Raw genomic sequence first — 17,301 nt, 5'->3', positions numbered from 1 at the left:
ATTGTGGTATGCGGCATATTCATTTTGTCATAGCTTTGAGTCAAATAATCAACAAATGCCTATAGTGAGTCATGGGTTGAATGAAATAAGTTCAATAAAAAGGTCGTGTGAGTCATGAGTTGATTTGAATCGATTCATCAAAATGTGAGTCATGAGTTGATTCGAATCATTCCGTTGGCTAGTTGCTCGAGTCATGAGTTGATTCGAATCATTTTATCGAGGAACTTGATGAGTCATGAGTTGATTCGAATCAATTAAATTTAACATCATGAGTCGTTTGATGAATCGATTCAAATTTCCAGACTCAAACAAAGAATCGACTCAAAAAAAATTTGAGTCGTTTACAAGTCTGGACCTAGGACCTTAAAATTGGGTATCATCGGCTTCCTCTCGTCACGGGCAACACGCTCGTTTTTTTCCGCGAAGCTTTTTTCTTCCACCCGTATTTAATTGATCGCATAGGGGATGTACTGAGTAGAAGCCGGAGCCGGAGCCGCCGGAGCCGGATAATTTTACTCGGAGCCGGAGCCGGAGCCGGAGCCGCCATGACATTTCACCCGGAGCCGGAGCCGGAGCCGGAGCCGATTTTTTTCTCCGGAGCCGGAGCCGGAGCCGGAGCCGATTTTTTTCTCCGGAGCCGGAGCCGGAGCCGGAGCCGTCTGAAATTTCCACGGCTCTGCATCCCTGCTTAACTTTTTTGCTGGCGTTACCTTAGCTGCCACGCTGAAAGGACAAACAGTTGAGCATTTTATTGTGAATAATTTAGCCGGAAACGGGGTGGCCGGGCTTCCCCCGGCTTCCCCTACTTTCCATTTATTCCTATTGCCCGTCTCTTGCCGCACTTGTGCAATTACCTAAAGCGATCCGATGGACTTAAAATCTAAATATGGACTGAAAAATTAAAAAGATATCAAAATTAGGCTTCGTTGTGTCCTACATGAACAGTGCTGATATCTTCCGTACCCTAGAGAGGTAGCTCAGGTTGCGATTTTCAATAGAAAATCACAATTCTTAAGGATAGTGCCAGGGGCGTAATCACTCCTTAAAAATGGGCTGGAAATAACTCCCTGGGGGCGGCATCAAATGCGAAGGGAAGGGCGGCACTTATATTTTGGGCGCCAGAGGTGAGTGTTTGAGGGCCGTCGTGTTTGTGTATTAACCCTCGCCCGTATGGGGGGGGGGTCGAACAGACCACCCCTCGGTTTTTCGCGAATAACTCGCGTAAAAAGCGGCCGATCACGACGAAACTTTCAGTACCCTCGCGTTAATTAAGTTTACACCTGCCATGAAAATTTCATGACCCTGACCCTAATGACCTTTGACCTACTTTTCGAGCATGTTTGGCCGGAATCGCGATTCGGCGTATGTCGGCTCGCATTAGCCGCGCGTTTGCAGTCTTTCCGTGGTTTCATGCGTTCAAACATGGGATATGATGTTGCTCCCATGCATTAGGGTGGGTGTCAAGGTCACCGGAAGGTCAGGTCAGGTAAATGACCTTTGATGACCTCGGTTCACTTTTTCGAGTTTTACATGTTTCTAGGTTAGTTTTTGGAGCTAAATTCGAATTTAGCAACCATTTGAACATTTACGAAGTAGTTCTGCCGCCAGAAGTTGTCGACGCCAGTACACTCAACCAGTTCAAGACCCACCTAGACACCCACTGGGCAGACCTCGTACACGCGATACCTTACACAGACCAGTAAAACCCACACTAAGCAGCTCGACTGGAACGGACGTAAAGGCCAAGTAGCCTATCAAAATTCTGTACTTCTAAGTAGTTTTGGTGCCTTCGTAACATGTTACGAAGCTGTCAGAGGCGGTTGCCACCTACTACGAATACCCGACAAAACCCTTACTGTTTGACCTGACCTGACCTGACCCGACCTGGCCTAAATGCATGAAGACATCATCTATGATTATAATTAACATGATATGCGTGATCAGTACCCCGAAAACTCCATAGCAGCCACCCTTTACGACGTTCTAACAGGTCCCGATTTTCCCGACATTTGGGTCATTGACCTGGCCTGGAAGGTGACAAGGTCTACCGATGACCTAAGACCTTAAAATTTGGTAGCATCGGCTTGTTCTCGTCACGGGCAACATGGTCGTTTTTTTCCGCGAAGCTCTAGCTCGATCAGGGGCGGAACGGCAAGGCCCCCCCCCCCCCCCTATACGTTCGCGGCTGAAATAAAAACACCAATACGGGAAAGGGTTAAGAACTTTCGCTTTGGGAAATAAGAGCAATAATCAGCAGTCAACTGACTACACGTTATGAGGCGTAGACGTAGATAACCCGCCACTCCGCCACGGCTCTGGTGTTTGAGATATTGATACTTTATGAGGTAGATATGCATGCGTAAGATGGGCGGTCAGCCCGTTGCTAGCAGTTTGACTTTGCTACTACGCACCGGATTGATAAATGATAGGTACACTCTTAAATAGTTCACTTCATTCAGGGTAGTTTAATTGCAATGGGATCTGAGTTCTGACTGGTTGGCGTCAAACCCAGCTGACAATTCTAGGGCAGCCATGCAGGTAGTTAGCTATCCTAGTTAAAAGTTTACATAATAGACAGCGGCGTATTTAGAAAATTGCGAAGGGGGGGGGGCAAGGGTTAGGAAAGCGCCACCTCACCCAAGGAGGGCGCCATACGGTCACGAGATAAAAATCCGTAACGATCGCTCAGGAGGGGGAGGGGAGGCGTTTTTTTTTTTTACCACGCCACCAGTTTTTCTTCGCGTGTGTAAGGAAAGCCGCGACGCGCAGTGCTGCAAAACTTGGTAGGTATTGGGTTAATCTCACAGTGGCAAAAAGGTTGCAAGTGATTGGCATAAGTACTGAGTTCCTATTGACAAAGTGTTCTTGAAATGCTGCGCCGAAGGCACGCGATATTTTCGAAAACAAACCCTTTCTCCGCTTTTTAAGCACACCTGATTTGTTCTCTGTTCAAAGCTCTTCTCACTCTTTTAGCAAAGTTGCTGGGGCAAAAATAAAGATTGGTGGGGCCACTGCCACACCAACTGTACAGGAAGCTCCGCCCATGAGTGACGGTGTAGAAAAAGTTAATTGGTGGCGGCATCCACACCAGATCACCGTATCGGATTGATACCGGAGCACGAGATGCGTAAATACAAGCTCACAACAAGAAGCAGCAGCGCAGCAACAAGCATCAGAAACATAAACCGAAACGGGACTGCTCCTCATGAGAGCGGGTTAGCCTCTTCGGGCTTCTCACCTAAATTGCCTCAGACCAGCCCCTATAGCCTTCTCACAGATCCATCCAGTGTTAAGCACATAACACATAACCAATTTCAATCGCCGAAATTTCAAACGTTTGTTGTTGCGGCCGTGCCCATTGACTTCTTTATCGTGATCCCTGTACCTAAATGTCATTATTGTAAGATCAATCTGTTAAGACCAAGACGGGTTTCATGCATAGAGCGTGGAGTTTTGGTTTACTTCATTCATTGTGATGAATGCACGCTCATCTGTGGCAGTTTCGACAGGCAAGGCATCAAATATGTGAAAGAGAGCCGCTACGCTGGGAAACGTAGGTAAATGAAGGGCAGCGATCAACAGCGGTCGCCAATGAGTAGAAGGGCTGCGATCGACAGGAAGGCGCCAATGGCTGAGAGGGCGGCGATCATCAGGAGAGCGCCAAATAGGAGGACCCCCGATCAGCATGAAACAGGAGGGCGCCAAAAGATAGGAGAGCCCCGATCGACATTCGACAGGAGAGCACCAATAGGTAGGCTAGTGGCAAGCAGCAGCAGGGCGCCAATGGGTAGAAGGGCGGCAATTAACAGGAGGGTGCCAATAGGAAGGAGGGCCCCGGCCAACATTCACCTGGAAGGCGCCAGTAGGTGGGGGAGCACCGAAAAACAGAAGAATGTTAATTATCTGGAGGGCGGTGATCAGCAAGAGGGCGCCAATGAGTAGGAGGATGGCAATCAACAAAAGGTCGCCAATAGGTAGAAGGGCGGCGATCAACAGGAGGGCGCCAAAAGGTAGGAGGGCGGCGTTTAACAGGAGTTCACCAATAAGTAGAAGGGCGGCGATCAACAGGAGGGCTCCAATAGGACGGAGGGGCCCGATCGACAATCAACAGGTGGGTGCCACCAGGTAAGAGGGCGGCGAGGAACAGGAGGGCGCCAATAGATAGGAATGTGGCAATCAACAAGAGGTCGCCAATAGGCAGAATGACCATGCAATCAACAGCAGGTCGTCAATAGGTAGGAAGGCGATCATCAACAGGAAGTCGCCGATGGGCGCAAGGTTGACGATCAAAAGGAGGGCGGCAATGGTGAGGAGGGCGCCTTTGCCTAAGAGGGTGACATTGAACAGGAGGGCGCCTGCATGAGTAGGGCTGCGATCAACAGGAAGGTACCAGTGGGTAGGATGGCGCCGGCGGCGATCAACAGAAGGGCGCCAGTGGGTGGGAGGGAACACGAGGGTGCCAAAAGGTAGGAGGGTTCCGATCAACATTCAACAAGAGGAAGCCACGGAGGGCGCCAATGGGTAGGAGGGCGGCGATCAACAAGAGGATGCCAGAACGGAGGACGGCGGCAATCAAAATTCTACAGGAGGGCGCAGTTGGTAGGAGGGCGCCGACCAGTCGAAAGGCGCCAACGGATAGCGGGGCGGCGACCTACAGGAGGGCGCCTTTGGGTAAGGGCGCCGATTTATAGGAGGGCGCCAATAGGTAGGAGTATTCTGATCAGAATGAGGGCGCCAGTGGGTAGGACGGCTGCGGTCAACAGGCTTAACTTGGCGACTACCACTACGATAAGAGCGCTACAGCCTACACAGCGGTTGGAGGGCGCCTTCCAACCGCATTTTTCCTGTAAACATATTCGCGATTGGAGGGCGTCTTCGGCGCCCTCCAATCGCAAAGGAGGGGGGGGGGGGTGGGCATGATCCAGTGGCCCCCCTGCCTACGCCCCTGGATAATAGATATGTGAAATAATACAGCGTTATAGGGAGGGGCGAATCATAAAACAGGGGCGGCACGTAGCGGTGGCAAGGTGCCTTGGGAGGGCGACGCCGACTGCTGGATAGAGCATTGTGGGGAGGGGCGGCTTATTGAGGGCGGCGGGAAGCTGTGGCGAGGGCAGCACATAGAGAGCGCCGATGTACTCTGGGGAGGGGCGGCAAGTCATCTGGAGAGGGCGGCACAGACGGCGATAGAGCATTATGCGGAAGGGCGGCACATTGAGGGCGGTGGGGTTCTGTGAGGGGCGGCACATAGACAGCTCTGAGGAACTTGAGGGAGAGTCGGTGCGGAGGGGCGGCAGAGCATCTGGGAGGGGAGGCATGTATAGAGGTTGCCTAGGTATTTTAGTGAGGAACGGCACGTTGAGGCCAGGCGTATGTAGTGGACCGAGCAGTGCCGTTTCTTTTGCTTCGTTTTGAAGTCCCTAAACCCCCCAATTGCAGACTTCCTCTACCAGGGGCGGCATTTCAGCATCCAAAAAAAAAAAAATGGGCTGGAATTTCCAGCGTTCCAGCGCGGTGGTTACGCACATGGATAGTGCTTGTCTTAATTGAAAAGTCCCAACCTTCGGATACTCCGTATTCGCTTGTTGGGTTTCTCATTAAACATTCAATCGCTGAAAACCGTCTGCCCAGCTTGTCTGATAAGTGATTATCTCAAGAAGACAGAGTTCGTTCTCAAGAAAGAAAAAAAGATAAATTTCACTTTGTTTCATGCAAAATTATTTACAATGCAGTTCGTCAGAGCTTTACAAATACTCATGTAAATAGAGTCATGTACAAATTACTATGTATTATGATCTATCAAACACACTTCCATTCTTCACAAATATCATATCGGTAGGTAATTGTTTTGCCAGCACATAATCATTGGCGAACATAATGTCCTTGATGGGCTTCTCGAACTCTGGATTGAACGACCCGTTGGGAAAGACGGTCCCCGGAGTTACGTACTCGACCATCACCATCTGCAAAAGGGGGCCACCGTGAGGACAAACTGTCCAACAAATACATCATGGGGGATGGCACGGCGAGGATGAACTGTCCAACAAATAGGTACAACAGGGGGCCACCGTGAGGACAAACTGTCCAACAAATACATCATGGCGGGGGGGGGGGGGGGCACGGCGAGGATGAACTGTCCAACAAATACAACATGGGGGGGCACGGCGAGGATGAACTGTCCAACAAATACATCATGGGGGGCACGGCGAGGATGAACTGTCCAACAAATACAACAGGGGGCCACCGTGAGGACAAACTGTCCAACAAATACATCATGGGGGGGGGGGCACGGCGAGGATGAACTGTCCAACAAATACATCAGGGGGCCACCGTGAGGACATGCTGTTCAATAAATACATCAGGGGGCCACGGCGAGGATGAACTGTCCAACAAGTACATCAGGGGGCCACGGCGAGGACGGACTGTCCAACAAATACATCATGGGGGGGAGGCACGGTGAGGATGAACTGTCCAACAAATAGGTACAACAGGGGGCCACCGTGAGGACAAACTGTCCAACAAATACATCATGGGGGGGCACGGCGAGGATGAACTGTCCAACAAATACATCAGGGGGCCACCGTGAGGACATGCTGTTCAATAAATACATCAGGGGGCCACGGCGAGGATGAACTGTCCAACAAGTACATCAGGGGGCCATGGCGAGGACGGACTGTCCAACAAATACAACAGGGGGACACGGCGAGGGCAAGCTGGCCAACAAATACAACAGGGGGACACGGCGAGGGCAAGCTGGCCAACAGATACAACAGGGGGACGCGGCGAGGGCAAGCTGTCCAACAGATACAACAGGGGTGGTGATGAGGACAATACGGCCACCAATCTAAGGCCATCTACAATGCCACACACAATTCCGCCGCAGCAGCCGAGCCCGACGTACTCGTATGTACGGAGCCGACTCAGCTAGCTAATCATAGTTATTAGACAATTGATCTCTACCACCACCGTCATGTCGCCAACCAAGATCAAATCAAATTTACATATATTAGCCGCTTTCACGACGGCTATCTGGTACACATTTGGTGTATATTTTGTGCACATTTGGTGCACATTTGGGGCAGATTTGGTCAAATTAGGTTCATTCTACCTATTTCTCAGAAGTTATCAGCTTCCATCACACAGTTCCTTAATTCTTATATACCTGCTTTTCAAATTATCATGCATTATTTTGGATTCAAACACTGAAATTAGTGATATGAATATATGTGTTGTAAAAGAACTTTGGTGCAGATTTGGTCACATTTGGTACATTCTCCAGATAGCCCGTCGTGAAAACAGCTAATAGGTGACACTGAAGTCTTCAGACTGCGTTTTATATCCATTTTACATCACCAAGTACCTTTATATCGACCTTTTTCCATGGCAAGCTCTTGAGAACGAGGTGATCAATGCCCTCGATATCCAGACTGAGAAAGTCCAACGAAGTCAGTCCCGCAGCCGCCAAAATCGAGTAGAGCGGGTAACACTGCTTCAGACGCATTTTGTCATCCAAGTCTTCTCTGGTAAACCCGGGGAACACATATGATATTAATGTACCCGGGATATGTTCAAACGCCAGCTGTGGAGGGGTAGAGTATTGTTACCAGCAGAACACCCTTTCTGTTCAGCAAATTATACCTCGGTTACATCCACCAAACAAAAAGCAGGTACCGTTTTGTCCGTTTTGCCCAAGGTTCCGTTGGACATGCTTACAGTCGAGTGAAATGGTCATGCAGCAAAGTCCAAATTCTGTGCAAAACCGCTGAACCAATGCTTGGTTCAGCGGTCACCGAGCTGCCGCTGCGGTCAGCTCGGTGCGCCACTCGCCTGCTGCGGGTATGGCGTCGGTGCGAGGCAGGCGTTCAGGAGGCGGGCCCTCCTGTGCTTGGCCAGCAGGCGCTGATAGTTGGTGTCCTCCGCCTCCACAAGCACCCCGGTCCAATTCTGATGGCAAGACCGAGCCGCATTGAGCAAGCACCCATCAGCGGCCATCTGTGCTCTGGTAAAGATAGTCAAAGAGAAATCAGACAACAAAATATTAAAATCCCTCCAAAAACTATTATTGGCTATATCTCCATACAGAGGTATCACAATATACTTTCCAGTCTGCTCATATAATGATCATATAACTACAGTGTAGGTCTTATGGAAGTAGGTCTTATGGAAGAGAGGATGTTTCCTCAGAGCCTTGCCAGTTCCGAGAAATACATAGCCCGGTGAAGGACCGCTCCGGTTGTTTTTCAATAGAAAAACACAATTCTAACGAATAGTGTTTGTCTAATGAAGAAACAACCTGCGGTTATCGGTGAGGTGTTTTACCACGGTGGGGCGACTTGCCCCGGTGTGCCCTAATCAAGTGCTGGTGACATTGGGTCATGTCCACTGGACACAGAGGCAGCCACACAGGCGCCATCAAATCAAATGCTGTTTATGCAACCGTCCATTGCGCAGTTTTTCACCGATTCCTTTCGACCTGTAAGCATATTCTACACTCACCTATTTTCATAGCGCATTTCAATTTCGAATTTAGCAATTATTTGAACATTTACGAAGTAGTTTTGGTGCGTTCGTAGCATATTACGAAGCTTTCAGTGGTGGTTGACAGTGACACCTACTATGAATACCCGGCAGGACGCCTACCTACTGGTTGCCCTGACCTGACCTAACCCGATCTGACCTAAATGCATAAAGACATTATCTGTGATCAAAACTAACATGAAATTCGTGATCAGCACCCCGAGAAACCCTGAACATGCTCGCTTTACGACGTTCTGAGTTCTGACAGGTCCCAATTTTCCCGACTTTTGGGTCATTGACCTGACCTGGAAGGCCGTGCAATGACCTAGGACCTAAAAGCTGGATAGGTATCCTGGGCTTCCTCTCGCCACGTGCAACACGCTCGTTTTCTTTTCGCCGAAGCTCTAGCTCGATTAGGGGCCGAACGTAAAGTGAGGGGGTCCAACGGATCCCCCTCTCCTATTCGTTCGCCGTTCGCGGCTGGCAAAGCACCAATATACGGGCGAGGGTTAAATTAAAAGTGCCACAGATGTTGCGCGCAAGGCAGCATATAGGTACCTACCACCAAACCAACAATTGTCTTTTACCAAGATTTAGTAAAAGATTAAAAAATCTGAAAACTGCAGGCTTCGAAATAAAATATCGCCGAGTTAAAGCATTTCTCGATGTTGTGAGTGGCCAAACCGGTAATTGCAAGCCAGGGACCCCAATTTTGCTACCTCAACTCAAAACTAATAGTTGGGATACAAAATTAATAGTAAAACCTTCCAGGCGGTGGGGGGATTTTTGTCCCCCGTTTAGTTTTTTTTTTTTATATATCTCAAGAACCGCTGCGCCGATCGTCCCCAACCTTTCAGTACCCTCACGTGAATAGCTTTTACACATTGTGACCAAATATTTTTTCCAAATATTAAAAAAAAGATAGGCCGGCCGCTCATGACGTTGGAGTGACGTCATTTCTACCATTTTTGACCCCAAAAAGGTTTCCTGACCTGATGTCAAATCTGAGAACATTACTCAGAAAGGGGGCATTCACGATAGATCGACCAAAGCCGTACACCCTCATATTTTATTTTTTGCTTAAAATTGGTCTAATGGGTTGTTATGCGCGGGGAAGCCAGCTGTGCCAAGGATTTTTTCTTCGAACACCGGTTTCCGAGATATAGCCTCAGGCAATTCCTGGAGGTCACGCTGCAACCCTATGTTTGGCGGCTTATAACTCAGAAACTATTGGTTTTCAATGGTAAAAACTTCTTATGGTTCAACTTGCAATCAACCAGCAAACGTTTTGGCTATCTCGGATTTTCGATTTTTGAAAATTTTGATCACGTGACATCTTCATCTTTTTTCGAAGAGTGACCTTGATATTTTCCCAACTGAAAGTCGCAATTTTGTCTGATGACGATTAAAGCCTTATCAATTGTCATTCATATGCGACAATAAAAAAGTGGCTTTCGGCCTGCATTGACCTGAGATCAGGTCATTTTTATGACCTGTCCATTATTACGAGCGGGAACGACAGCGAGATCTCGAGACTAAAGCAAGGTAGCGACAAGTGGTAAACGATACAGGATTCACACGGATAAGGTCTACAATTTTTACTGAGGTCATTTTCAGGTCAGGTCAAAGATGACGTCACAGGGGTAAAAAGGAAGTCAAAATAGTTTTGGCTGTACCTTTTGATCTAATAAAGAAAGAGACGTAGAATAGGCACCAATCCGTTTGCTTTCGCCTAGCGCCAGTTCGTTTTGAATTTCGATACCGATAACCTGAGGTCAGGTCAATTTCTTGACCACCCCATTATAAGTCAATTGGGGAAAATCAGCTCCCTTAGTTATTTTTACACTAAAACGCGTCGGAATTGCCTAATATACCAGAAGTGACTCCATAAGCGACTAACTTTGACTACCTTCAGACCTTTTTTGCTCTTGGTCAACTGTGACGTTGCTCTTGGGTCATGTGACGTCATTAAAGGTCACCAAATGTTTTTTGCTAATAACTCCTTTCAGGTTTGAGATACAGCCGCGCGGATAGGCTCATTGTGTTCAGCTCGTCAGGGCCCATCGAATGATATAACGGGTTACAAATAAAAAATGAGACTTTTTTAAAAAGCGTATATTTCAGCATTCTGAAGCCGTGTCTCATCCGTAATAGCCTTGTTCGAAGCACCGAAGCTTTGCGTGTCAGCCTCAGAGACGAAGAAGCGTTTCGTGACCGCCGTCCGAGACGCGACGCACCTTGGTCTTGACACCTCTCATGAGGTTCTGGACGATGTTCAGGTCGAGCTTCTTCAGCTTGGCGCGGATCCGTCGCTTCAGGGCACCTGCTGTCTCAGCCTCCCAGTCGCCTTCGTACACAGCCTGCTTCAGGTGGCTCCAGAGCCTCTCAATTGGCCGGATCTGAGGCGCTGCTGGTGGGTTATGGGCACGTGCAACCGTTGGAATTTTGAGCTCCTTCAGCTTCTTGGTGACTGACGTCTTATAGTGAGCCGTGGCGAGGTCAGGCCAAAATATGACCTTTTTTCCACGATGGTGGGTTGTTATGAACTTCTTTACAATAGGTATGCAGTTCTTTTCGTAGAAATCTCCGTTCATGGCATTTCCTTCTACGAATACTGGTTCACTCATTCCTTCGCTTGAGATGGCCAGCCAGAGCATCACTTTTTTGGGGAACTTGCCTTTCTTCGCAAACCGGACTGCGGAGGGCGTGTTCTTCTTATCGCTTGTATAGAAGCCCTTATTGGCGACGCAGCTGTTGTTTTTTAATGAAAAATACGTCTCATCGTCCATGATAATAACCGTTTTTCCACTAGGTTTCATTGCAGTCTTTCGAAGGATAGTGCAAGCCGTCTTCTGGCGTTTTTTCTGCTTTTCAGTAACGTCCGGAACGGTCTGTCGCTTTCGGTACTTTAGTGATGTTTTACCCTTGAGTATCCATGACACATATTGCTGGCTGATACCGTATTTTCTTGCGGCACGTGGCAGTGACGCCCCTATTTTTTCCTTCATGTCTGTCTGGAGGCGTTGACATTTTGCAGGGGGCATTTTCTTTGCAGGACGACCATTCCCGCTCTTCCGCGACAATGGCACACCTTCATCACACTGTCGCATGATCCTGTATAGTGTTGATTTAGGAACGTGCATGTTTTTGAAGTGTTTGTATGTAAAAGCTTTGCCCTTACTCCAGTTCTCCATATAGAATTGTCCAACGACCTTTCGACGTAGGCCACATGATATTGCATCAAAGGGTGGCATGGCTGCACTGATATTTTTTTTAATTTCATATCATAAAAAACAACAATCACGCGCATCCACACATGCAAGATTTGCGGTTGCACGAGCTTTTCATGCGGAGAAATAACGCAAGCAAAAAAGTCTCATTTTTTATTTGTATGTCTATATATGATGACCTTAAGGTCACGTGACCTAAGGTCAACTTTTGACCTTGACCTTTCGAGGTCAACATACACATGTTTCGATGCGGATCGACGAGAGGATCACGATGGTGCTATTAGTTTGTTCCTAGCTGGAATACTTTGAAAGTTATTCGAGAAAAACTTCATATATATGTAGTGCCGCCATTTAGACTTTCTTTTTACCCCTGTGACGTCATCTTTGACCTGACCTGAAAATGACCTGAGTAAAAATTGTAGACCTTATCCATGTGTACCCTGTGCCGTTTACCGCTTGTCGCTATCTTGCTTTGTTCTCGAGATCTCGCTGTCGCTCCCGCTCGTAATCATGGGAAGGTCATAAAAATGACCTGAACTGAGGTCAACGCAGGCCGAAAGCCACTTTTATATTATCGCATATGAATGGAAATTGATAAGGCTTTAATCGTCATCAGACAAAATTGCGACTTTCCGTTGGGAAAATATCAAGGTCACTCTTCGAAAAAAAGGTCAAGATGTCACGTGATCAAAATTTTCAAAATTCGAAAATCCGAGATAGGCAAAACGTTTGTTGGTTGATTGCGAGTTGAACCACATCAAGTTTTTACCATAGAAAACCAATAGTTTCTGAGTTATAAGCCGCCAAACATAGGGTTGCAGCGTGACCTCCAGGAACTGCCCGAGGCTATATCTCGGAAACCGTTGTTCGAAGAAAAAAATCCTTGCCACAGCTGGGTTCCCCGCCCATCACAACCCATTAGACCAATTTTAAGCAAAAAATAAAATATGCGGGTGTAAATTTTAAGTTTTTTTTTGGTCGATCTATCGTGGAATGCCCCAAAGGTCTGTAAAAGGGCTATCGAATGCGCTTTTCCGCGGCGCTGTAGCTCTATCGGTTCCCGAGATAGCCTTTGGCAGTTTCCAAAATGTTGAAATAGTCAACATTTTACCTTTGGTGACCTCTGGTGACCTGACCTTTGACCTGACCCAAAAAATGACTGAAGTGTTTTCCTCCTTATTTTGGACGTTCTTTCGATTGCCGCTTACTGCGTGTCGCTACGTGGCCCAGGAGCCGAGTTAGAAGAGGGGTGTTCAGACACACCCCCCCCCCCCCGGCCCGGCGCGGAATCTCAGAGCACCGGCCCGGCGCGGGTTAAGAAATTACATTTATGACGGTAGCACACTAACCGTGTTACCGTCATAGATGGTGTTGGCTAGTGTTGGCTCGTTAAACCGTGTGTTGGCTCGTTAAAGATTAGGTGCCGAATCTTACCTTGTCTTCCTATGAAGGATCACCTTCGCAAAATGTGTGGCAAATTCTTTAACTGAACATTGAAGCAATCGCAGTGTATTAACGATTAAAAGTATTACCTTAATGCGTTATTCACTGCATTTTTAAATTATTCCTACCAGAAAACGTTCCAAGTAGAGGGTGTTGCTGTGTATTTCGCCATCGAAAGCTCCGGCTTCCAGAAACGTCCCGCCTCGCTGAAACAAGATAGGTAGTAACTAGTAGGTACGAACTACCTGTAACAAACGACACGAACAACTAGCGAATCAAACATCTTTTGCACATTATCAATTGAAATTATGATTTTAAGAAAGAGAGAGAGGAGGAGGAGGAGGAGGAGGAGGAGGAGGAGGAGGAGGAGGAGGAGGAGGAGGAGGAGGAGGAGGAGGAGGAAAGAAAAACAAAAGAAAAGAGCGCGAGAGGCCTGGCCCTCCCACCTTCAAAAAAGTTAATGAATTGGATGAATGATGTCGCTCGCTTCAGAAAGAGCGAAACCAAATAGGTATCTACCAAATTTCACCGAAAAATATTCACCGGTTTTCAAGAAATTATATTTTTACTTTTGTTTACTTTTTGGGATCTCCGCTGTTCCTAGAGACGTTATTTGGAAGCAATAGTTTGGCAGCTGAAAGTAAATTTAGGTCTTTTTAGCTTTTAACTTTAGTAAGTAACCGGCTGCTCTATAACATTAACCCGCGCCCCACTGGGGGGAGGCTATTTATAGCCCCCCTCCCGTTTTTCTGCAATAACTTCCAAACCGCTTGACGTATCAACGCCAAACTTTCAGTACCTTAGGCTGCATCAATTTGACACCTTGTGTCAAAATTTGAAATTCGTACCTACTATAGGTCGGCCGGAAATGACGTCAGAGTGACGTCATGTTCGGCCGATTTCGACGCAAAACATTGAACCACGGCAATCGCTCCCAAGAGCTCAGTTTTTAAGCTAGATCCAATTTCTTTGCATGAGAGGACTCAGAATAGACTGCGCTATCAAACTGCTATCTCGGATTTTCGAAATTTTGATAATTTTGAAAATTTTATATAATAATATCCAAAATTTATGTTTTTGCGCTTTTTTTCAAAAAAGTTTTTGACTTTTCGAAAAAAACCGGAATATATGTGATAGAACGCATTATCATGACTAACTCTAGCAAGTTTTAGCTAAATATCTTCAAAAATGGCCAAGTTTTACGCATTGTTGCAAAAAATTCACAATTATTAATTTTTCAAATCAATTTTTCAGCACGTATTTGATATCATACGCCAATATAAATAGCACCATCGTGTTCCTGAGCTCAAACTGCATCCAATAGACACCTTTTTTTGTTGAAAAATTTTAACTTCAAAATTTGACCTTTTTTGACCTGAAAGTGACCTAACATAAGCTAAATTCGACTCAAAATGACCTCGAATGACATAGACGACATCAAATTCGAAATCTCTGACCTAAATGGACCATAAAACATGTGTCACGTGACCGACGCATGATTTAATATTTTCGTGACCTGTGATGACCTGACCTTGACCTGAAAATCAAACTACAAGTTTGGTACCCTCAGGGTAACTACAGGGTGTCCCATAAGTTCCTTCTCACCTAAATTTTTCTTTTAGAGGCTCTCTTATTTAAAGCCACGCTTAATTTATTTTGTAACTGAGCTTTTGGGGTTGCCATGGCAACTGTGAATGTGCTCCACGGTAACTAGTTCGTCTAGACAAAATATTTTTTGTCAGAGAGTTCACTTCCTGTGGAGACGGCTTACGCCGCAACATAGAGGTCTCCAATACGGGTACGTCTCGGTATTTAGTCCGCACTGGGCCATTCACAACGGTTGAGGGTGATTGAGGCCATCCAGTATGTAGCCAATGTTTGTCGCTAACTGGACGCACAGTCAACAAGTGACGCCGATGATTTGTCGGGAGTCAATCGCTGCAAGTTTATGCTCTTTTTTGTGAGCTTTCACGAGTGAGCCATGTGGCCAAAACTGTGTGGCGCCAAAATGGCCGTCAAAAAGGTCTTAGCGTTAGAAAGTTGGTAAACATGCTTTTCAGGATGCATTAACAGCTGTCTAAGAGTATCATTTCAGGGTACCTAACTCAAGGTGACTTAAGCTCTACTTACCGGAGGGCTCAAAACAGTCAAAAACGTCTTAAAATGGCCAAGCATGTGTTTCGTTATGCCCGAGGCTAAAAAAACTGGAGGGCCGATGACATCAATGTGGTCATCTGGACTACCTAGTCCGTGCTCGAGATAAAACACCCGTCCAAACCCCAAAACGGTCCCATATGGGCGACGGAAAAGGCCTTTGTGTCATCCCGCTTTATTCCTATGCAAAAGGCGAGGGTCACGGTAATGTGGGGTAATATGCGTCCAGACACTGATCACGTTGCGATTGATACTCCAGAAACAGTCTTGGGACGCAGAATGCTTCTCCAAGAAGATCTAGGAAGAATTTCAGCTTTCTAGCTTAACTCGAACCGCAAGTATGGCCACATTTTTTTTAGGAGAAAATGGCATCCGGGAGGTCGTAGGCCCATCTTCAAGCAAGACAGTGCATCAGTGCACAGGTCAAGCAAAGCTTAGAAGCAGTGCCAGGAGACTGTGATAGGCGTCTGTGGCAAGATCACATCCCAGGCAACTCATCAGATCCAAATTTCATAAAAATGTGTTGGGAATCTTGAAATCGAGGCTCGTCGAAGCGAAGCGGTGTTCCAGCATTGAGGAGCTCACGGCCCATGCCAAGTCAGTCTGGGCTAACTTCAAGCCTGCTATGCTGCCAAACATGCCGGTTGGCATGTCGCAGCATGTATTCATGTGTTTGCCTATGAAATGGGGAGCACATTGAGGGATTATAAACATATCAAAACGCAATGTACTCTGTTTTACATGCAAATATAAGGTGAGAACGAACTTATGGGACACCCTGTAGAGCATCTGCTCCCGAGTGTGTGATCCAAAAATGAGCCTGATCTGACTTGTAAGGCGGCGGCCAGAGCCCAAAACGTGAACAAGCCAAAGTGCTAATAATTTTTACTTTGACCTGACCTGTGACGTCATCGGTGACCTCGAGGTCAATGAAATTAGGGTTCGCTCGACAGTTTTTCCGGGGCTATCAGACGCCGTTTGAATTTTGACGATCGGCCCAGTAGTTTCGGAGTTAGGAGGGGGGCTATGAATAGCCCCCCCCCCAGTAGGGCGTGTTATACGCAGACCCCAGTGGGGCGCGGGTTAACAATAGGTATACAATTTTTGTTAGCGTTAACTTCTACGTTGGCGTTACCTCAGCTGCCACGCTGAAAGGACAAACACTTAAACACTTAAGCATTTTATTATGAATAATTTAGCCGGAAACGGAGTGGCCGGGCTCCCCCCGCGCCCGGGGTTACCCCGGCTTCCCCTACCTAACTACCTACTCGTACATGTTCGAAGTGCTGATTAGCTTTCTCATGGCGCGGCTGCTTACATAGTAAGCTCGCGCCACTGTTTTCGCGAGTGATATACCTAACTGAATTTTGATTTTTAACCCCCCTGGAAAGCCGGGGGAGCAGCCGGTGTCGATGCAATAGATATAGGTATGAGGACGAGTCAATGTCATCTCTTCCTGCAACGTTTACGTCTGGTCATAGGCCCGGGCAGCGCTTGTCGAACAGCACTGCGGATCCGAAGGTTGGGACTTTAATTGTGAAAAACCGCCCGCCTGCGCAAAACCGCAAAACGCGCAAAACGCACGCCCAAAACGCCAACGCAATTCCGCAAAAAAAACGATCGCCCGCTCGCCGAAAACCGCAGAAAAAAACGCAAAAAACGCCGCCAAAAACCGCCCGTCCGCCGCAAAACGCAAACGCCGCAAAACGCAAACACCGTCGCCGCAAAAAGAAACCGCATCGCCCGCCTCCAACGGCGAAACGCCGCAAAAAACGGCCGCCCGCCGCAAACCGCAACACCGCAAATAATGCCCGGCCGCCGTCAACCGCAAAACGCCGCAAAAAACGGCCGCCCGCCGCAAACCACAAAAACGCCGCAAAAAACGGCCGCCCGCCGCAAACCGCCGCGAAAAAAACGGCCGCCCGCCGCCAAACGCAAACACCGCAAAAACACCCGC

General features: G+C 47.5%; 1 protein-coding gene across 1 annotated transcript in view; it reads right to left on the bottom strand.

Annotated features, from left to right (window-relative positions):
• Positions 1–5,771: 5,771 nt before the first annotated feature.
• The window catches only part of LOC122384680 (protein Star-like), a 118,320-nt gene continuing 106,790 nt past the window's right edge, over positions 5,772–17,301 (bottom strand). The window contains exons 2-5 of the mRNA XM_043372318.1: positions 13,182–13,190; positions 7,828–7,944; positions 7,361–7,579; positions 5,772–5,963 (exon numbers count right to left, since the gene is read on the bottom strand). Coding sequence (XP_043228253.1) covers positions 5,790–5,963; positions 7,361–7,579; positions 7,828–7,944; positions 13,182–13,190 — 519 coding nt within the window. The 3' untranslated portion in view covers positions 5,772–5,789. The remainder of the gene's footprint in view (positions 5,964–7,360; positions 7,580–7,827; positions 7,945–13,181; positions 13,191–17,301) is intronic.

The sequence above is a fragment of the Amphibalanus amphitrite genome, unplaced genomic scaffold (assembly GCF_019059575.1).
Source record: "Amphibalanus amphitrite isolate SeventyFive unplaced genomic scaffold, NRLGWU_Aamphi_draft 000196F_arrow, whole genome shotgun sequence".
Lineage (NCBI taxonomy): Eukaryota > Metazoa > Arthropoda > Thecostraca > Balanomorpha > Balanidae > Amphibalanus > Amphibalanus amphitrite.
Note: the sequence above shows the minus strand (reverse complement) of the source record. Positions and strands in the feature narration are given on the sequence as shown.